The sequence below is a fragment of the Acipenser ruthenus genome, chromosome 41, assembly GCF_902713425.1.
Source record: "Acipenser ruthenus chromosome 41, fAciRut3.2 maternal haplotype, whole genome shotgun sequence".
NCBI lineage: Eukaryota > Metazoa > Chordata > Actinopteri > Acipenseriformes > Acipenseridae > Acipenser > Acipenser ruthenus.
The window spans coordinates 3,624,571-3,646,806 of NC_081229.1; the positions used below are offsets into that span (position 1 = coordinate 3,624,571).

General features: G+C 37.4%; 3 protein-coding genes across 8 annotated transcripts; all 3 read right to left on the reverse strand.

Moving 5' to 3' along the window:
- Nucleotides 1-585: 585 nt before the first annotated feature.
- On the reverse strand, nt 586-6,399 carry LOC117965005 (INO80 complex subunit E-like). 5 transcript variants are annotated; one of them, XM_034909938.2, is made up of 8 exons: nt 6,318-6,399; nt 5,441-5,524; nt 4,857-4,927; nt 4,704-4,756; nt 3,943-4,018; nt 3,746-3,866; nt 3,348-3,446; nt 586-2,723 (listed from the first exon to the last, which is right to left on the reverse strand). In XM_034909938.2, the coding sequence occupies exons 2-8, from the start codon at nt 5,519-5,521 to the stop codon at nt 2,517-2,519; spliced, it is 708 nt and encodes a 235-aa protein (XP_034765829.2). In that variant the 5' UTR covers nt 5,522-5,524; nt 6,318-6,399; the 3' UTR covers nt 586-2,516. The 5 variants fall into 5 exon arrangements, with proteins under 5 accessions (XP_034765829.2, XP_034765830.2, XP_058866830.1 ...); XM_034909939.2 differs by having other exon boundaries at nt 6,294-6,398; XM_059010847.1 differs by lacking the exon at nt 6,318-6,399 and adding an exon at nt 6,166-6,267.
- A 1,316-nt stretch (nt 6,400-7,715) lies between these two features.
- On the reverse strand, nt 7,716-11,195 carry LOC117433570 (taste receptor type 2 member 4-like). The gene is made up of 2 exons (XM_034055918.3): nt 10,538-11,195; nt 7,716-9,469 (listed from the first exon to the last, which is right to left on the reverse strand). The coding sequence occupies exon 2, from the start codon at nt 9,433-9,435 to the stop codon at nt 8,434-8,436; it is 1,002 nt and encodes a 333-aa protein (XP_033911809.3). The 5' UTR covers nt 9,436-9,469; nt 10,538-11,195; the 3' UTR covers nt 7,716-8,433.
- Nucleotides 11,196-12,329: 1,134 nt separating this feature from the next.
- Nucleotides 12,330-17,604, reverse strand: LOC117434138 (uncharacterized). Of its 2 annotated transcripts, XM_059010851.1 has the most exons (6): nt 17,470-17,604; nt 16,135-16,491; nt 14,552-14,665; nt 14,107-14,168; nt 12,958-12,996; nt 12,330-12,868 (listed from the first exon to the last, which is right to left on the reverse strand). In XM_059010851.1, the coding sequence occupies exons 1-6, from the start codon at nt 17,501-17,503 to the stop codon at nt 12,800-12,802; spliced, it is 675 nt and encodes a 224-aa protein (XP_058866834.1). In that variant the 5' UTR covers nt 17,504-17,604; the 3' UTR covers nt 12,330-12,799. The 2 variants fall into 2 exon arrangements, with proteins under 2 accessions (XP_058866834.1, XP_058866835.1); XM_059010852.1 differs by lacking the exons at nt 12,958-12,996; nt 14,107-14,168.
- Between the last annotated feature and the right edge of the window lie 4,632 nt (nt 17,605-22,236).

The following is a 22,236-nucleotide window of genomic DNA, read 5'->3' on the forward strand; positions in this document are numbered from 1 at the left end:
TGTGACAGGGTAGCTGCTAGTCAGGCAGGCAAAGGGAGTCTAACAGAAAAATCTACATTTTATCACAAGGTTTCACACTTTATTTAACAAACAAACTCAAAATAGATCAGCCAAAAGTTGTTGCCATTGCTGGTAGAGCCGCCGTGTGCTAAGGCTGTTGATAGTTAGGATTACTGCTAGCTAGGGTAATACCCTCGGTTAATAATTGGGTCCCAATGCCAGTATTATATTCAAATGGGAGGTTAAAAAAAGCAGGTATTACTCTGCTAAAGGTCTGCGGTTTTCATGAAAAGTTCTGCATCAGTGTTTCATTACACACAGCCTGCTGACCATATCTCTTTCAAAGAGCCACTGCTGTGGTAGGATCAAAGCATGTGCTCTGTGAGAATTTTTAAGCAAGGTGTTACTTTTGACGTACAGAGAAAGTGACTGAGAATAAAAGAATAACTGTTTGGATTTCTAGATTCTTTATTATTATTACTCTAATTTAAAAGCACAGAATCTAGTTCCCCGTGTTTTCTACTACTTCATCTGGTAGGCTATTATAACTGTGTATAAAAAGGTCTTCCTACCTTCTGTTCTAAACTTACTTTTACTCAGTATTACTATTAATGAATGAATGAGATTCATATTGAATCAGCATTCATTTAACCTGTTAAAACCCCAGCCCCTCACAGACAATTTCCGCCTGGGGGGCTGTGCCCTTAAGTATTGACTCAGCATGTTTAAGAGTCCTCACAATGTTGTCTTTGTCTTACAGTATCAACAAGGCCCTGCAAGCTGCTGAATATATTCTGCCCCATGTTGGCTTTCTGCCTGCAGAATGTGTTGCTAGGCAGATTTCAGTGGCTGAGGAAATGTTTTTATTTTTCTGTTTTTTTTTAATGCAGCAGTTTGCTGTGATTGAAAGTGCTGAAACCAATGGGTTTAATTTAAACAGTTAATTGATAAAGTATGTAACAGTACTAGTCCTAGTAAACTGAAATTCAATGAACACACCGTTGTTTGCTAAATCCTCTCGGTGCTTATTACTACTAATTGCTTGTCAGTCTTCCCATACAAATAAAAACACGAGCCAGGGTCAAGAATTTCATTCAGAAGACATAAACAAACCCCCCGAAACCACAAGGTAAATGTGCATCCTCTTCTTGTCAAAAAAAATCTTAATTTACATTCAGTGGTTTTGTGTTTTTTCCCCATTCTGTAATGTTACCGGTTTGTGGTGACAAGTGGGACATTTGTTTTTGTCCCGCAAATCGGCTGGATTGGTCACAGATAACTCTTTTTTGCAATCCAGGGTGTGCGAACGTATTTTATTTATGTTATAAATCGGTTCAATAAACCTGTTCTAGTTCACAACTGCTGTCTTGCTCTGTTTGAACGTCTTTTAAGGCCTTTTTGTGTTTGGTGTAGCAGGAGATTTGATGGTCCAGTGGTTACCAGGAGGTTCCAGGTTCAATCCCAGCCACTGACTCACTGTGTGTGACCCTGAGCAAGTCACTTAACCTCCCTGTGCTCTGTCCTTTGGATGAGACGTAAAACCGAGGTCCTATTGTAAGTGACTCTGCAGCAGCAGCTGTTGATGCATAGTTCACCCCTAGTCGCTTTAGATAAAAGCGTCTGCTAAATGTTACACTTGATTAAAAGACGAAAGATAACAAGTCTGAACAGTTATAGCATGACTGACTGTTATTAAAAATAAGGGAATGGAACGAGGCAACCGATGTGCTGTAGAGGATGTGGTTTTCTGTGCTTGTGCATTGTCGTGTGCTGCTATCATGATAAATAAAGCCCAGATCCAAAGCAAAGGTGTGAAAACAACACACATGTCTTCATACCAAACTTAAAAAAAAAAATCATTTTTGAACATTATGAATTGGTAAAAAATAAGTTTTGACATTATAAGTTTGAAAGTATTTAAGTGACTAGTAACAGCACATGCAGATAGAAAAACCACAAACTGATTATCCGAAACTACAGGTTGTCAATTCTTATTTCAAATTTTTACCTCCGTGAATAAGACTTGGATTAGTTTCTTAGTTCATTTTTCAATGAAAGTGTAGAGATGGGTCACCTGCATTGTAAAAAGACACCTGCCCCACTTCACAGTGCAGGAACACTCCAATCTGACTAGGTTTTACTTTCAGTGACAGGAAGGTAGGTGGCATGGTACAAGCTGCATACAGATTGCCATTCCACAGAACCAGGGTCCAGAGTCCATACCCATGTGAGAGTGTGATCTCTCTGGACACGGATCTGACATCACATAGCCCATTGAAATGAATAGGATGACAACCCTTGCCTTTGTACAATAAACAGCATCAGTTCTTCAGATCAGTTATCATCGTTACCTTGATTAACAAGGCAAAACAAAAACAAATCTCTTTTCTGAACTTATCTACAAGTCACAAAAGGTCTCTGTGAAAAGTGAAGATAACAAAGTGTCTTTTTTTTTTAAAATCAGTTTTCAAGATCAGCAATCAAAGAATTGTCAGAATGGTATTGGGCAGGCAGTTTCACTCGTTTGGGATGTCAATGACCAGTTCTGCCTCCTCCCCCTCTCCCCTCTCCTCCTCCCTCTCACTCTCTCCCTCGCTCTCTTCTTCTGGGGCATCCCCGCTCAGCATCTGCCTGGGTACGGAGCTGAACGGCTGGGGGGGCATGGCAGAAGCTGCAACCGGGAAGGAGGGGGCTGACGAAGCTGGAGAAGGGGGGACCACCACCTGGGGGGGAAAAAATATATAGAAACTGAGCACCAGGATCGAAGAACAACAACATGGGATGCAATTTTCTCTTAGCTGGTTCCAGGAGGTGCCTGGTTCAATCCCAGCTCAACCACTGACTCACTGTGTGTGTGACCCTGAGCAAGTGACTTAACCTCCTTGTGCTCCGTCTTTCGGATGAGACGTAAAACAAACAAGGTCCTATTGTAAGTGACTCTGCAGCAGCAGCTGTTGATGCATAGTTCACCCCCTAGTGTCTGTATATCACTTTGCATAAAAGCATCTGCTAAATGACCAATTAATAATAATAATAATAATAATAATAAAATAAACAATAGTTCATTATCGCTTCCTGTGCAAAAAGGCGTGCAGTTTCTTAATTGGACCATGGAGATTAAGTGATCGTGTAGCAGAAAGGAGTAGTTAAAACTTGTGGTTCTTGAAAAACAGAGAGTAAGTAACGGGGTTCTGAAAAATATAGTGTTATACATCCCCACGTGTTGCTACAACTGTTTAAATAATTTACCTATAAATTGTTCTTTTCATTGTTAACATCATGACAACTTTTTACACTTATAACTTTAAAATCTGTTTCAAAGCAGACATTTAGAAGGAACATTGTACCTTGGGTGCTGCTTGTTTCTTGTGCTTGTTGCTTTTACATTTTTTCTCCTTCCTGTTTTTGTCAGCAGGGGGCGCTAGATACTCAGGGGGGAAGGGCAGCTAAATGTTGTGGCCAGTCACAACACAGACAGGACACGGCACAGCCAATCAAAACCACCAACCCACACGATCCCAGTTAAGAAACCAAAGAATGGAGGAAAAAAAAAAAAAAAAAGATAAATGAGGCAAATTAAAAATCTAAAAAGTCAAATCATAAAATCATAGAACAAAAAACTCAAGGGGAGAGGTCTGAGGAGTGCAGTAATTCTGGAAGTGTGATAGGGCTAGGATTGGGACAATAATCTATCATCATGATAAAATTGACCATGTACACACACACAGACGGGGTGTAGACTCACAGTATTGAGGTAGGGGGCGCTGGTCCCAGTCTGCAGAGGATTGTAGCCTCCTCTAGGAAGCAGAGAGAGGGTGTTGGAGGACGGAGAGGGGGTGCCTGGCAGGTGAGGGCTGCTTTTACGTCTAAAGAAATTGAAAAACAAAGTTAATATTACAAAACTCATTAACCCTCTCGTTAACTGATTCTCCACTCACTCACTTTTTCACACCAGCATTTTCAGTTGCTCTCTGGGCCTCTCCATCACTGTTTTCCGAAGATGCTGTTGCGTCAGAATCTGATAGAAACAAACATACCTTTTAGAACGTATAATTAAGTCCTCTTCAAAACAAGCCAGTAACATACTGCACATCCCGTGCTGCTGCCACAGCGGTCAATTCCAAATGAGCTCTCAGTACGATGAGCGTGACTTCCACATTAACAGGATGCAGAGAACTAAGAAATGGCGATGAACTGTTTAATAAAAATTGGTTAAGTGGTATAGATTTCTTTAGGTAAGCAAATGAAGTGTCAGTGGAGAAAACCAAGTTTCATTACAATTGAATAAGCAGTTTTTCAGATATAGATCTAAAACTATAAAGTGTGATTATTTGTTTATTTAGCAGACGCCTTTATCCAAGGCGACGTACAGAATCGCTTACAACTACGTCTCACCCGAAAGATGGAGAACAAGGAGGTTAAGTGACTTGCTCAGGGTCACACAGTGAGTCAGTGGCTGAGGTGGGGTTTGAACCGGGGACCTCCTGGTTACAAGCCCTTTTCTTTAACCACTGGACAGTGGTCATACATATACATACATACAACTGCCACAACTAATACCCTTCCTAGTGGTTCTGCATTTGTAAACGCCACTACCACTGTGCTTGTCGGATTTATTAAAATATTTAGCATGGATCTGATTGCCAGTCTTTCAATAGATTATGTATGCAGAGTACACAAATGTTCTTAAACATATCCATTACCTGAAGAATCGTCATCGACGTGTTCATACTGGAGCAGTCTGTCAAGCAAAAAACTTGAAGAGAAAAGACATCAGAAATGAGTTTAACACTGACACCGTCCATTCACAGCAGCGCTGACATGCTTCCTTTTGAAACCAAACAATGCCAGCTCACCTTTTATCACGAGAAACTTTGAGAAGTTTTCTCTGAGCTCTCCGTAGCTCCTCTTGAAAACATTCCTGCTCCTGATAAAAAGTACAAAAGTATTAAAATTAAACAGAACGAAAGAGAAACTGTCACGAAGATGGAAAAATATCAATCCCATTTTTTTTCCATGTTGGTACAGCATGTAATTGTGGAATACTACATGTTAATGGTTCCTATATAGTGACATTGTCAAAAAACAAATACAATACCAAATCTGATTTCATTAAATAGTATGCTCTTTTTTTAAGCCTAAATTGTGTCCATCTGATGTTACTGAATCAAAAGTCATGGTTTATTTTTGGCATGGTTTGGATGGGCCACATTGTGGGTGAAAAATCAGTTACAAATAAAAAAACCAAAAGTTTTTTATACTGATACAGCATTATAATAGCTCTTATTAAAAGTGCACACAAACGGATAAAACATAGAAAGTGTAGTTCGACTAGACATTTACTGGGCATGCCTTTGTGTCTGCTGCCCCCTAGTGGATATCAGTGTAATCCACATCACAAAGCAAAACAAAGAACACGTCTACATTTATCAATACTCACGTAAACCAAGAACTTTAACTTTCTTTTCAGGTTTTTGTATTTCTTCTTGTAGTCTGCCTCGATTTCCGGCTGCCCATTCATTGTCTGTAAAAAAAAAAAAAAAAAAACAGCCGGAAGAAAACGAAGAAAGAAAATGTCAAACTTTGTAAGAAACTCAGTCAAATGGTTTCCTTTTAATTAAGAAGTTATACAAATGACAATCTATATTCAAAGTACTTCGAGAATATAACACATAATGTCTAGAACTAATTTTAATGATGGATCCGCGAACTAAAGAAAAGACCTCCCTTTGTCTGCAAGGAAATTTAAATGTATTGCCAAGACATGTGGCCTTGACTCTTATGTTGAATTGAGGAGTATGCATACAGCGCAGTACTCTCAATGCGCTGGTTTTTAATTGCTTTGGTTGCAAAGTAATTGTCATTCAATAATTAGTGGTATCATTGACCCCCTCCAGCTGTTTATCCAAACACCCCCGACCCCCATGTGTGTTAAAAATATACCTCAGACTCGGCTTTCTCAGCCTCTTCAGTGCCTCGAAAAGATTATGTTGAAAGTAATGGGTCTATAATATTGTATCCACGCGAAACACAGGCAGCGTTCATGCAATGTTATTACTATTATTATTATTATTATTTTTTTTTTTTGTAATTATATAATACCTTTGATACAACGTATTTAGTGGCATTTTGTTGCGGTAAATCAAACAGTAATCTTTGACTCACAAAGTTAACCGAAATCTCAGACGGGAGCATATACATTTTCTGGAAGAGAACACTGTTTTTTTTTGGCCGTTGCCAGCAGTTTTGAGCAAGCGTTACTAAGAAGGAATCAAATTGTACAGCTCACGTACCTGATTAAAACATAAATAACTCACCTCAATTTCCACAACCGTGCAGCTTTCTATATACTTCCGGTAACAAACGCGGCACTCTCCGGAAATGTGGGGAGATGCAGCAGAAAGGGAGTATGGGAAATGTAGTTCTAATTGCATCTGATCAATATAGATTTTTCAAAGTAGAATGAATGAATTGGTTTGTAATAGTAAGCATCAACTTTGGAAAGAGATGTAAGTCTTGCTCTGTGGCTCGTTTTAATACTGATACTAATTAATGGATTCTTTATTTCTGCCTGCAAAACAGTTTTATTCCTTTTAGGACGTTTTCACATTGTTGCTTTTAATAGGACCATTGTGTTCAGAATTATTATTATTATTATTATTATTATTATTATTATTATTATTATTATTATTATTGCTACAGTTTACAGCAATATCTAATTTATATTAATATTCCCTGTATATACATGTTGTTCAATTATTGTCCACTAGGTGGGACACTCTGCCTATAAATTAAAAACTTTCATAAGCATTGTGGAGTAGTGGTTAGGGCTCTGGACTCTTGACCGGAGGGTCGTGGGTTCAATCCCAGGTGGGGGACATTGCTGCTGTATCCTTGAACAAGGTACTTTACCTAGATTGCTCCAGTAAAAACCCAACTGTATAAAAGGGTAATTGTGTGTAAAAAAATGTAATTTTTTGTAAAAATAATGTGATATCTTGTAACAATTGTAAGTCGCCCTGGATAAGGGCGTCTAAGAAATTAATAATAATAATAATAATAATAATAATAATAATAAGGCTCTCTGGAGTCGTATATTTTCTTGCATTTGTCGGTAATTTTTGTGTGTGTGTGTGTGTGTGTGTGTGTGTGTGTGTTTGTTTCTGTCTAATATCATTTAATGGAAAACAAAGAAACCGAGGAAGTAAAGAAACGGAGTAAGATATTTAGTTTAAGAAAATCTATATTTTACTAGTGGCGTTCCGGTAGCTTCAGCTGGACCACACCGCTGGGTGTTAGCTGAAATCTAGTTCCGTTCCCCGCCCTTTTCAAGAACAATACATTCTCAAGCTCGAGCAACAACAACAACAACAACAATAACAATAATAATAATAATAATAATAATAATAATAATAATAATAAACAAAAACAAACAACAACAGGGGTCTTTTTTTAGATATAGTTTTATTTAAACAAATGAAACCTCATTCAACATAGACTGAGTCTTTGGCAACCTGACATTAACATGGCAACAGGGGGTCTGCTAGTCATATCTAGATGTTGCTTGTTTTGAGTATTTAAAATCTAATTGCACACATAATATAGATACACATTTCATGCAATCTAAAAAAAAAACTATATTATAAAGTTTTTTGTGTCTTCTGTGTTTTTTTTTTAATATTCTATCTTTATATACACACACACACACACTGTATTAAATATAAGTATTAAATACACTGAAAAGTCAAAGAGAGCCTAATGCTTACCATTTATAATCTTTTAATTTCCTCTAATCTTGATAAAAATTTAAAAAGCACACAACTCAGATCTGTCTAATGACACTTGTGTCCACAGCTTAACAATAAAAACCCATGACTGATATACAGAAAACTTCAACAATCTTTCTAGTCTGGATGAGAACATTAGGGTGACAGGACTTTCAACACATTTAGAGAGCCTGTCTATTTCTGACTTTGTAATCATGAATCCTCATTGGATTGACAAAGTCTATTTCCAATTAAATAAACAATGTATTTCACTACAGATTCTTTTACAGCTCTCCTTCTGACAGTGCAGAGGTTGGATCAAAGCATACATTTTTTTTTATAGAAATGCAAAAAAAAAAGGATGCACATACTAAGAAAGATTTTCATCACAATCAACGGGGAAGCAGTGATAAATTTGCTTGAAAATCAAAAATCAGAAAGTCAAGAAATTGCCTTTTAAGCATTGGTTTACACTCCTAAAGGGGGTTAGCTAATAATGTTACTGGTACCAGTCCGAGGAAAGGAAATAGATTTTTAAGACTTTAGTTAGCACATTGTTAAAGGGGTAGCGAGAATGCTTCCTGTGCTAATAAGAGGCACAGAAATGGATTTGAAAAAGGGAGTGACTTTGCTATATAAGAAGATATAAGAACATTGTATTGTTTCATTATTGGTTAGCTCTATTCTGATTCTGACCAGAAGCGCTCGGATTGCTCTGGTAGCTAGCAAGACACCCACGGCACAATAACGAACCATAAGAGGTCAACCTCTTGCCCAGGTGAGACACTCTCCGGTTCAAGTGGCTAATTCTGACAATGCAATTTACAGACGTGCCAAAGGCGTAGCAGCACAGAGCCAGGTTGAAAATAGCATTGGTGGTTATGGAGGAGAGATAGTCGATGGCATTAGTCAAGTTTATGACAAGGATGCAGAGACAATAGAGAATCACCTGAGTGGCAATCATCCAAATGACTCGCTTGTGGCCCTCCAGTTGGGGGCTGGAGAATTCACTGGAGCCACTTTCCATTCTACGGACGTGTTTGCATAAGTAAACAAGGATTGCCACGCAAGAGCTTACCATTAAACCAACTGGGAGGGCCACCAGAAAGAAATAGCAGAGTCCAAAAAATACGCTGGTAGTATTTTGTTGAGACAAGTCGGCACCTGATGAATTGACAGCAGTGGTATTATAGAGGGTGGAGTTTGAAGGATAGACATCCAGCACAAGGAAATAGCTGGACATCGTGCAGATAATGACCAGGCTGACCACGAGGCCCCACTGCAACCACTGCGAGATGTTCTTTTTGATCCTGAAGAAGAGGCTGGATTGAGCTGGGAGGATTTTAGCGCAGTAGAAAACGCACAGCAGAGAGGTGAACCAGATGCTGGTGTATATAGAGACCACCAAGATGTAGAGAATGGTTTTACAAGCCCACTGATGCTGGCATTTATTCAGGAATGCCAATATGAACCACAGCGTCGATGACAAGCAAAGGAGGACGTTGGATCCGGCCACAGAGCCCACAGCCAGGTTCACAGCACCACTTCCCTTCACCTGTCCTTCTCCTCCCCAAGGTAGCAGCAGGCAGAGAATGATCAGCAGGTTGCTCAGGACTCCAGCACATGTCAATATGCAATGCACAGTTGTGCCAATCACAGCAGAATTCATAGTGACACGGTGTGCACAGGTGTATTAGTAAATCCTTCACTCCAAAAGAGAGAGAGAGAGAGAAAAAAATAGTATTAAGTGCAAAATTGACATCTTAAAGATTTGTACCCTAAATGTCTATTTTAAATTTTAACCCTCATTTATTTCTACTGTGAGTCCATATGTTCAGTTGTGCTGTAGTTCTATAGTCAGTAACAGTCACGTGATATCATATTTTGATCCTCAATACAGCGTGTAGGATGGACATAGTTTTTATAATGTGGAAATAAAATACATTTGCGTTTGCAAAGTCCACTCTGGTTAATAGTGGAAACATGATTGAAGTATAATAGTCTCTAAACAGTAAGTCTTACCAAATGCAATCCTGAAACAGGCATTATATAGAACTTTACAGTGTATTTAATTGGCACAAATTTATTTTACCATCTATATACAGCCCTTTATTTTGTTGGTTGAGGTTTCTCATTGTTTTAAAATGCAATATATATATATATATATATATATATATATATATATATATATATATATATATATATAGTGTGGATCCTTTGCTTCTTTTGCAATTCAAAATAAAAATCAGAGAGGACTAAAGGGACAGGGAAAAAGATAATGTACATTTTAACAAAGAACAAACGCTTCCTATTTTTGGAAGGAGAAATGTTCTCATTAATCTTACAAAATGAAAAAATAAACAGCTGGAGAATATTCCAGAGAATTTGGACCCAGTATGTTTATTATATTGCAGTTCTAGGATCTAGTTTTGTAAAAGGTGTTCAAAGTACAAAAAGTTAACATTTCTCTTTTTCTATTGAAAGTTTGCCTACAAGTGATGGCCAAAAAGAAAACATTTTAATATATTTTAATAGAATTTAATTTTGAGTTTATAGAACTACCCTAAGATATATTTGCAATCATCTGTTTTGACCTGAAAATTGGACTAAATAGTACTGATACACATAGAAAAATAAGAATGAGAAAACAGATCATATACCCACGGTACTTCCATTAAATAATATATTTTTAATTTTTTTGGACATTAATTGTAGGCAGAATTTCATTGTATAGCCCCTTATCCCATTCAAATTAATATAGGCATCATTACCTGTGTGAAGGAGTCAGTACAGCACCAATTAGAGGGTTCAGAAAAGTTGCTCAATGTGAAAACTCCAGAATTGTTCCGAGATTTCTTGCTGGAAATAATGCCTGACAGTTTTCCTTTATTTCACAGAGATCAGCTCACTCCCAACCTTCTTCTGAAGCTCCAAACAGGTTCTCTACACATCAGGTGAGTCGAAATTGCACAATAATAATAATAATAACATTCATTCATTTGCATTGGGAATAGCCAACAGTTTGCATGTCAACCAGAATAGCTTTTGTGTTTACACAGGTCACATCACTAATTGCACTTTTGATAAATGACATTCAAAGCAGCCAGTAGGTCACATTGATTCATTCGTTTGCAGGTGTTTGCAGGGAGAGTTTCATTAAGCATGTTCTCCTATTCACAAACACAAGGCAACATACAGATGCTTGGGGATTAGGAAGCTGGAGAATCAGTCTCCTCCAATGTGGCCAAGTGTGACAGGGTAGAAAGACACCACACTGGGTTTGACAGACACAGGGTTCATTCTTTGTAATACCAAATGGAATTTGGTTAATGATTTGGCTTCAGTTGCCCAATTAACCACCAAATACATTTTTATTTGAAGCTGTATTTATGTAATTTGATACATTCTAAATCAATATTTCTTTGTAGAAAAAAATATGAAACCCTTCATTTTGGCTACAAACAGTTGCGTCCTATTTTGAGGACAGTCTAGTTTAGATGTGCCTGTAATCAGAGCAGGGAAGCTCAATACATAGAAAACGCAGCTTTATCATCATTGTGGGTAGTAAAACACTAAGACATTTATCATTTTTAGGCTTCAGTTTTTTTTATATTGAGGCATCATAAAAGCATCTGAAGGTCTGTATTTACAGAATTAACAGCTCTATTTAGACTAACAAAATTAGAGCAAGTTCTCATAACAATATAGTTAATGAGAAAATTAAAATAACAGGTAGATGCCAGTTAAAAATGCTCTCAAAAATGACAAAGTAGCCTGTCCTCCAATGAGCACAATGGCACTTAATGGGTTAATCAAATGTCTTGCCAGTCCATATACATTTATATGTGGTTAGTAATGTGTGGCTGGGAGCAACAGGGTTGTGTGTTTTTTCCATGAACAGCTAATAACACTCTGTGCTAGTTATCAATTTTTTTTTTTTTAACATATAGAGAAAGGTCAGTGTCAGTTTTATTGAAGTGATATAGACAGGCCCTTTGAAACTTTGATTCAGTGGAGACTCACATCAATCCTGTACTATCAAAGAATACCGACTTAGACTCCCCATTGAGGTAAGTGGGCAGGCAGTTCCACTGTTGTATAATTTCCAATACGACACTTCCTGTTCTGTAGGTCAATTTCATTGGAATGGTCAAGCTGCAGTAAGACCATGTGACCCACAGCAGCAGTTACATTTTTGATATAGGGTGGAAGTTCTGAGCCAACGTAAAAAACAAAACAAAAAAACAAAGAACCAAAATATTTTTTATTTGAAGGACTTATCGTTCCACCTCAAAACCAAATTTATAAGAGTTAGAATTCTGTAACTCGACATTTCACATCTTCTTATACTCATTATCCTGTCGTAAACATGATTAATAAAAACTGTCTTGTGTTGTGTGTCTGGAACCGCCTTACAATATTATTTTACCTCACTGGGAACCCTTGCTTGCTCCCTAAAAATCTTGGTACCCCTGTAGATATGATCATACCCTTTTCAAACACATGCAACATAGCAATGCAACTTCCCATGGAGAATGACTGGGTGGGAGATTTACTCTCTGTGATGATCCTAAAAATCAATGGTCAATTATTATTATTTTTTTGAGCAGGCACCCTTATCCAGGACGACTTACAATTGTTACAAGACATCACCTTATTTTTACATACAGTTACCCATTTATACAGTTGGGTTTTTACTGGAGCAATCTAGGTAAAGTACCTTGCTCAAGGGTACAGCAGCAGTGTCCCCCACCTGGGATTGAACCCACAACTCTCCGGTCAAGAGTCCAGAGCCCTAACCACTACTCCATACTACTCCACTCTGCTTCTTTTCACTAAAATCTTATATATTTAAAGATGGGACAAGATGAGCAAGCAAGGGGTTCGAGTGATGAGAAATGGGTAACAAATGCTGCCCACCCACACACCCAGTTATTCATCTGCCCATGCTTGGATTCTAGTGTACATAGAGCACTGCTGGCGTGACTCATAAATAAAGCATTTCTATGATGGTCATTAACTGCAGCTGTTGATCAGTCTCTTCTTGGTTGTTCCTTTTTCACACACACTGCATACAATGCACTGTCTTTGTGTGTAAGTTCCTGCAAAGTAAATACAGAATATCAGTATTTCTACCTGCACTGCCTTGAATAGTGTTGATTATTCGTATTGAATCAGAAAGCAACAGTACCTGGTACTCACTTTCCAGATCGACATTGGCAGCGCGGGCCTGAAAACAACAATACATTATGGAAAACATCCAAAATGTTGATTGATTTTAATTTCTCTTTCAGCAATATCTAGCCAGCATATAAAAAAGTGTTAAATGTTGTTACTGGCATAGAACACAGTGGAACACAATGGTGCATTGCTGGAGAATAATCCTAGGACACACAAATGCTGAATGATCTGAGGTCTCAGACTCGTAGCTTTAAAGAGGCTCATAGTCATTAGCAATGCGATATGCATATATGGGACATTTTTTATCACATCACATTTCTGTTTAGATTTTTTATTTAACATCGTGTAATCAAAGAAACAAACAAATTACATTGTAAAAGTCTACCGGAAGCCCTAACAGTAGTACAGTACTTCATGTTAGAATCCGTTTTTTATATGGAAAACTACAAAGCGGTATGTAATTCAATATGCTAACATAACATTATTCAGCAGGTTTCATTTGATTTTATGAAGCAAAATGTGTTAATTCTATAGGGTAATGCAAAACTTTTGTCCATAGCTGTAATGACATATAATGAATCAACTGAACCCAGATTTATTACAATTCCTGTACAGCCTATCCTGTGTCCAGATATCATTCCTTGCAGAAGGATATCCTTAGCAAGTTTCATAACAATTGATAAAGAATCCAGAGAAAAGTAAGACCTATATTTTACACTTAATTTAATATGCAGGACAATTTATAAAGACAATAGCCGAAATGTTTGTCTACTTGACTTAGTATTTCCCTAATTTATCATAACTGGTTCTCTAGATGGATTCAAAAATATAAAGTGCGACACACACTCTAAAAGTGTATTTATTTATAAAACATAAGAAAGTTTACAAATGAGAGGAGGCCATTCAGCCCATCTTGCTCGTTTGGTTGTTAGTAGCTTATTGATCCCAGAATCTCATCAAGCAGCTTCTTGAAGGATCCCAGGGTGTCGGCTTCAACAACATTACTGGGGAGTTGGTTCCAGACCCTCACAATTTGCTGTGTAAAAAAGTGCCTCCTATTTTCTGTTCTGAATGCCCCTTTATCTAATCTCCATTTGTGAGCCCTGGTGTTAATGGAGATTGAAACAGGCATGCCTGAGTAATAATTATCGCTGTTTACCTGATAATCTGATTCATGTCTATTGGATTTTCTGGTGGCACTAGGTTTGGATTTCACTCTTTCTGGAAGGAAAATAAATAAATGTGAACAGTCTGGTCTGGACCCGAGCGACGGTTTGTCTTCCGAGGGAGCAATTCAGTCTCCATTCCTCAACCTGCCCTGGAATGGAAGACCCATTGCACCCTTAACGCTGGCTCATTCCACACCTTGATAAAGATTACCACTTCAGAAATGAACTATGAAGATATGAAGCAATGTAATACAGTGCAAGGAACTGGTATATCAGTCCACTGAATTGAATGGAAAGGCAAAACTGCAAATCATATTGTACAAAGACGAATGCCTTGCCATTCAACTAAAGGGCAAGCGCTGGATTCAAGAGGCAAGCGAGGAGGAGATATATTAGAGATATGTTACTATAGAAACAGAGGAAAAGGTCAAATACCTTGTTGAAATATGTGAAAACCACAAAAGGCAACACAGGAAATGGCTGTGACAAAGAGCGAGGTACCGAGCAGTGTCCAGCACAGGGGGAGGGGAACAGATTCTCCTGTGTCTTCTGAAAATAAAAGAGAGATCACCGAGACGCACGGTAAAGATTATTTGCAGTAGTGTGCAGCTATGGCCAAAAGTTTTGCATCCCCCTATAGTCTCAATCCTAAAATTTTGGCCATAGCTGTATATTTACAGACTTGGTTAAAGGGAGTTTTCATATTTTATATTATTTTACAAATAAACCTTTTTTTGTCAAACATTATCAAAGCTCCTCTCTAAGTGAGCTAGTGGTTTCTTTGCACGCTGTTTGGTTTTGTTTGTTTGTTGTATTTAAATAAATCAATTAAAAGCTGTATTGGAAGTGGTTAAGTGCAGCGTTTGGCCCCAGACAGAAAGAGACATCAGTTGAGGTTTAGCTGTTCTTTGTTCTCAGTATCTAATTCCTCATAAGCTTTGGTGTTTTCCTCAAATGGATTTTCACTTTTACTCATTAGAAACCTTATGGGACTCAAGCTTGTTTCTGATTAGCTGAGCAGTGTTGATAAACTTAAAATATATGCATTTTATTTTTGTCATAAATTCGCTTCAATTTATTTTAAACATATGAAAGATTTAATAAAATGGGGCATTATACCAAATGAGAATGCTGCTGATAACTAATCTTAAAACTTAATGTATTACTGAAGCACTTTCAAATCGTAAACCACACTAGGGAAACAAACAATATGCCATTTGTCATTAGATTCCATTGGGACTTGGGAGGGGCAAATATTGTACCAGAAAAACAGGAGTCTCTGCTCATTCTCAACATTGTGGAGAATGGGATGAATAAACTGATTGAAATCAAATAAACAGTGACAGATGATGTATAATAAATACTATTTATGAAATGTGAATCTTATTTTTCAATGCAAGGATGGAAACAAGACTCCTATTGCGTTGTAGTTTCATCCACTATGCGCTGGTTTAATCACAGTGTGTAGGTAACAAGCTCAAGGGCGTTTTTTATTAAACTCATTGTAAAACCAGGAATGGATCAAATTGCTATGCAATGGGAGTCTTATTTCCATCTGTGCAATGGAAATGGTAATGATTAGTCAATACTAGTATCTCCGAACCCAATTCCATTTATACAATGCAAGTGTATTTTAATTAGTTTTTACCAATCTGCAGTAGTATTTTTAATGTCAAACTCTGGAAACCCAGGTACCTCACCAAATAAGTCACAGCTAGATTTTAAAAGCGCATTTTACAAAGCCATTATCAGTTACTCATTTTAATGTTAATACTGGGATAACCAATGACTGGAGATGAATGCAATCTAGAGAGATTCCTTCCCCAGTGCTGTTAAAATGCTCTTTGTTGCAAAGATTTTTCAGTTTTCGTTTTTGCCAGGGACCCTAACAAAATGCACAATGTTATTTTCGAAATGTTCCTTTTACGCCCCCAAAACTGTTTTCTGCAAATGCGAAAGCAAGGTGCAGATTTCAGTAGAAAAATGATTTGTAGGATAGATAGGCCTAAACATCTCACCTGCAGACACAAGATGGGTTGAATTTCCGAATCGGATATCTCCTTTTACTCGGACAGTGCAGAAATACAGAGCAAAATCCCACTCAGAAATATTCTCAATCTTCAGATTGACTGTCCAGGTCGTGCGGTTCAGAACGGAAGAGAAACGAGGTCCAAAGCCATCGTGGTACTCTGGGTCTGGCTCAGAGCTTCGGATGTTTAAAGCATCTTGAAAGATCACAACAGGTACTTGTTCGGGATGCTGCCTGCACCATGATGTCTCCTGGCCATGCCGGACATCGCATTGCAGAGTTACATTTTCTCCCTGATGGACCTTCTTAGTGATAGCGTGCACCTCTGCTTTAGGACTGGAAGTACCTAACCCCAAACAAGAAAACAAACGCATTTGAAGTTGAACATAAAATATTTTTGGTTTTTCTTTTGTTTACAATGCTTTACAAAGCAAACAATTAAATAAAAAAGGTGGTGCAGTTACAGTGGTACTGGTCCAGTTTATATTTTCTCTGTTCTGGTGTAATACTGTCATTTACATATACACTGCCTGGTCACTTTATTAGAACCTGCATCTAGGACAGGTTGGGTCATCTTTGGTCTCAATCACAGCTTTGACTCCCTTGTAGTCTCGTCTCAGTCATTCATATTTCAGCTGTGGCTGAAACGTCCCTCAGTCCTCTGCCAGTCACTGTGTGTGTGTGGCCAAAGCTGTGACTCTTGCCAACAGTTTCCCGGTCGTTTTTCTAAAGTGGATACACTTTCTTGGAGCAGCCAACCAACATGACTGCCTTTGCTACTGCAACACCTGCTTGACTCAACATCAAAAGAATGATTTCCCCGTTTCTTATAGAGTGTTTGCAGTGGTGCTGTTCCATCTACCTAATTTTCATCTCTACACAGGGTAGAAGGGTCCTAATGAAATGGCCAAACAGTGTGCAGCATAGACCAAACTTCACAATGTAGAGGAACCACAGGGAGCATCAAGTCCACAAGAAGATAACAGTTATCCGAATAAATACAATCTGTGATGGAGTCAAGGTTTTATACCAAGTACCTGGTTGTCTTGAAGTACATTCAATGTGTTCTACAAATATTATAGGATAAATCTAAGGTCCAGGATTTTGAATAAAGCAGTGTTGCTTCTTTAGGTCTGACTTCAATTGAAAGGAGAAAAGCAAATACTGCATTTTTTCAAAACTGCCGTAGAACCGACTCAACAAAAAGGTATCTTAAGCACTGTCAGGTGGGTTTTTTTCATTTTCTAACATTAATACTCAGAGTTTTACCTATCATCTTTAATAATAAATATAGAAATAGTATTAATTTCATATGAATACTCACATATCATTAAAAGTAAGACTTGTGGAATAATCATTTTTATTTCAGGAGCAGTTGTTTGTTCATGAGTAAGTGGTTTCAGACTTCCCTTTACAAGCTTCAAACTGGCTGGGTGTACACTTTATCTCTATTGGTTTCTAGCTTTAATGGGCAAACAAAATGACACCTTCAGATTGATTTCCTGTCCACCTACCACAATTGAAATGATCACTTTCGAAAACAGCAAAGTGTCATGCTATGTGTTTCCTTATAAGGATAAATAGGGCCAACGAGAACAGAATAACCACATATTTCAATTCGCCATCCCACATGAGTCAGTACAGCTTCATGGCCTCTGGAAAAAATATAACTAAAATAATAAGTTGTATTTAAAAGGGGGATACCATATCCTGGAACAGTACCACTGTTAAGCATTTGGCTGTTGTGCTTAATTACCATTTAAACAGTGACAATATGAAAAGTTCTCTTTCAGATATTGCTGAACAAATTGAAACCGAAAGACAAGTTTTCCAAGCTGCTGATCATTTTAGTTGATAAATAAAAAAAGGATGAGGCATTATTAGATCTTCAGCTTACCTAGAAGGAGACTAGCATGTTTTTAACCCCTTCAGGTACACAAGGATTTGAGTAAAATACACCTGAGTGTGACTCCACTATCAAGAAAGAGGAAACAGACCATTTGGATGACCTGATCCAGCCTGTCAGGACATTTTAAACCCTGTTTCGTGCACCTCATTGCAAAAATAAGAAAGTTAGCATAGTTTGTAGGAGGTTGTGTGGTCCAGTGGTTAAAGAAAAGGGCTTGTAACCAAGAAATCCCCGTTTCAAATCCCACCTCAGCCACTGACTCATTGTGTGACCCTGAGCAAGTCACTTAACCTCCTAGTGCTCTGTCTTTCGGGTGAGATGTAATTGTAAGTGACTCTGCAGCTGATGCATAGTTCACACACCCTAGTCTCTGTAAGTCGCCTTGGATAAAGGCGTCTGCTAAATAAACAAATAATAATAATAATTTGTATTTATGAGACACTGAAGAGAAATGTGTGTACAAAATAGTATAGAATATGAAATTAGCAATGAAATGCTCAATCACAATTTGACAAGCAATTCTCCATTGTATCATTTCTGTGACGTGTTTGGCTTTAGCTGGTTTGGGTTCTGTTTTTGAAGTGGTTTCAGTATCGCTCTCTGCCTCTTGTTCCGTTAGGCTTAGCCTCTCTCAAATCTCTCATTTTAACGTTATTTGTTTTGGACAGGAGTTATGATTTCAATCTGTACAACTGGTATATATGATATAACAGGTAAATTATGATTTAAATAGACACTCATTCTAAACTGTTAGATATTTGAGAAGACACGGCAACTATCTTATTGAGGTTAACATTGAATAATTGTTCCATTTAGAATTATAACTCCAGGCTGACATCTGCTGTCTAAAATGTATATTGCGTTAAAGATAGATAGATAGATAGATAGATAGATAGATAGATAGATAGATAGATAGATAGATAGATAGATAGATAGATAGATAGATATTACAATTATTAAGTGTGTCCTAGTTGCGGTTTACATAGCAAACAAAAAGTAAAAATTAAAAAAGCACTGTATGACACTGTGTGATCATACGCGTCATACACATGGGAGGGGTTATACTAAAAAAAAAAAAAAAAATCATTATCATATTATAGATGAGTATCCCCCCCAACTCAACACGACACGACCATCAGGACAGTAAAAATAGCCATAATGTATAAGTTAGTGATGAGCAGAAAAGTCAGCCGCACAAAGAGCACAGCGTGTGGTTTTCACTAACTCTACTGTGCAGAATACTTTTTTTTGGGGGGGGGGGGAATATCTGAACTTTCTTCCAATGCATCCGGACGCGTGACATTTGCTTGAAAATTGGAACTGTCCCGACCATATAGGGAGTGTTGGCATGTATGCTACTACACTACACGAAAAAGGCATCTTGAAACTCAGGGGAGTCAAATTCGTCCATTCGTCTTTTCAGTAGCGCGGGAGATTGAACAATTCCACGCCCACATATTACAAAACCTCGCCCCTACACCCTACTTCCCTTCAAAGTGATCACTTCCAGGAGTGATCACTTTGAAGTGGAATAGGGCGCAGTGGTCGCAAAAGTGTTTCAGTTGAAACACACTTCAGCGTCATGATTCACAGCCAGGAAAAGGCGTCATTATTAATCAGCACTGGAAATGTGTACAGACAAAAAGAAGATGTGAACTCGGGAGGTCATTGTCATTTTTGTTTGTTTATATATGTGGAAGAGAGTAGCTGTTAAATATTGCTATGTTTAAAGTAGCTATCCATTTTAAAGCGCATGCTAATAAAACTTTTCGTGTTGTCTATAATATGCGTGCATGTGTCTTTTTCTGGGCATGGCAAAGTGTGTGTGTGTGTGTTTTTGGGGGGGGGGGGGGGGGGGGGGGTACTTGATTATTAGTAGAACTACAATAAAAAAAAAACCTTAGCTAGTTATTTATCAATTAAGTTATTTTTATTTCAATGTCCTCTGCTCTCCAGAGTCTTGGCGCTCAAAATGAAATTCGAGCGCCGAGACTGGAGAGCAGAGAAAAAATGGAGATAATTGCTGTAGCCGCAATAGCCATCGCTATATTTTTAATAATAAATGAAAATCGGAAGATGGGATCTGCAATCAGAAGGAGAGCCCATCATCGTCGTCGTGCAGGGGCATTAATGAGGTTGGCCAGAGAAGTAAGTTGTAAACTTAATAAATTAATTAAGTGTGATTTTATGAAGTATTATTATTATTATTATTATTATTATTATTATTATTATTATTATTATTATTATTATTATTTATGAACCTGAGGCAGCCCTATATACAAATGTACCATGGCTTGGTACTTGTGTACCACTGGATTTTGAAAACAAGCTGATACGATATAATGTTATCCGTGTGAAAGTACAATGGTACTGTATAATATATGTATATATCCTATACCATCAGTGTACAATGGTGTGTTGGTAGTATCATGCAGTATCACCATAATACATTAGCATTGTAGCCTACTTTTTATTTCTAAGATAAGATGGTATCTAATTGCAACACTGTACTGTCTCTAGTATAGTGTAGCTATATATATATATATATATATATATATATATATATATATATATATATATATATATATATACTATTGTATTATTATGATTGGACTGTATTATAGTACCATAATAGGTTACATTAATGGTATAGGATATATACATAAATGATACGCATGTAAATTAAACCATTGTACTTTCACACTGATACCATGATACAATTGTACCTTGTTCCAAAAATCCAGTTGTACAAGTACCATGGTACATGTTTCATAGGGGAGATAGTATGTATCCATCTAGTTTGGATCGTCACTACAAAAAATATACCAATAAATCATAAAGTAATAATCATAATAATGAGTATTGTTATATGGTAAATAAATGCTATGTATAATACTGTCTATTAAACCAGTCGGAAGATATACGTAATAAAAGAGAAATTCCAGGCGGAATTAACCCGCGTATAAAGAGTTCAAAATGTAATACCGATTAGTATTCCTTTTTTTAAGGGAGACTCAGCCAAGAAGGCGTCAGTACCAACATACACGCTGAACAAAATACTAATTACTAATATTAACCAATACAACTGAGATATGCAAATATACATGTTGTCATTTAAGATAAACATAATAAAGTGAAAACAGTAAAACCAGGCGGAGTTAACCGACGTAGAGTGAAAAAATGTAGTTCCAATTAAAATTATGCAAATTATTCCTTTTCTTAAGGGAGACCCGCCCACTTCCGCCCTTCGATCTTCATTTGTAGGGCGCATTTTCATGAATTGGAGCACAGCCCTAAACTCACCACGCTAACACAACCAGCAGGAATATGCTCTTCCTAGTCTGATTCGTAATGGAAACCGGGTAAGACTTCTTTGCAATTCATAGTTCAAAGCTACCATAATAGTAAAGTGTTCTGCAGTAAATTGTTTTCATGTAAGGGTGCCAGTTAAATAGATGCATTCAGTAACTACATTCGTGTGTTCAGTATGGCTATCGTATAGAAACTTAAAAACTTAAAAACATGAGAAAAAGCTTTTATTTTATTTGATCATTTTTAAAGGTTTCGGAATTCCAATGTACAACAGCCAGGACCCTTGAAAAACATTTTTAAACGAAACGTATTGTTTTAATGTGTTCCCTCCTTTTCTTTTATCCAAACCTAGACAAATATAATATTTTGCTTACTTCACCCAGATGCTATTCTGTATTAGCTGTTTAATAACCTTAATCTTAATCTCAAATGTTTACTTTTTTGGGAAAAATAAACCCCACAGATTTTAACAAAAATAGGATCCAGCGAATCCGGGTCCAATGTTACCCACAAATGTTACATAAGTGTCTTTTCAAATCGAAATGGTTATGATTGACCGACAAGGAGCTTTACTGTGTCTGAATACAGATACTGCAGTTTTACCAAATAAGAACAACCACCCAAATACATGCTGGGAAAACACAATAGGATGTGCAAGTGCTTCTGTCTCCTCAGCTACCCTTCTGATTGCTGTGCCGATTGTAGAATATCTGTGCATTTTTTCGTAACAATTATGCTTGTTCGATTGTTCGATTTCCCGCGCTACTGGCACAGTACTGAAAAGACGTATGGGCGAATTTGACCCCCCCTGAGTTTCAATATGCCTTTTTTGGTGCATTTTTTTATTTTTTATTTTTTGAAAAATCTGTA

Excerpts from the sequence above, each read along its gene's own strand:
- LOC117965005 (XM_059010847.1), bottom strand. The coding sequence starts at position 6,201 with ATGTATATGCTCCCGTCTGAGATTTCGGTTAACTTT. Across the intron at positions 4,019-4,703 it reads CGTCGATGACGATTCTTCAG|ATTCTGACGCAACAGCATCT; the intron begins GTAATGGATATG and ends TGTTTCTATCAG. Across the intron at positions 2,724-3,347 it reads AGAAACAAGCAGCACCCAAG|GTGGTGGTCCCCCCTTCTCC; the intron begins GTACAATGTTCC and ends TTTCCCCCCCAG.
- LOC117433570 (XM_034055918.3), bottom strand. The coding sequence starts at position 9,435 with ATGAATTCTGCTGTGATTGGCACAACTGTGCATTGCATATTGACATGT.
- LOC117434138 (XM_059010851.1), bottom strand. The coding sequence starts at position 17,503 with ATGATTATTCCACAAGTCTTACTTTTAATGATAT. Across the intron at positions 16,492-17,469 it reads AGTCTTACTTTTAATGATAT|GTACTTCCAGTCCTAAAGCA; the intron begins GTGAGTATTCAT and ends GTTTGGGGTTAG. Across the intron at positions 14,666-16,134 it reads AACCCATCTTGTGTCTGCAG|AAGACACAGGAGAATCTGTT; the intron begins GTGAGATGTTTA and ends TTTTATTTTCAG.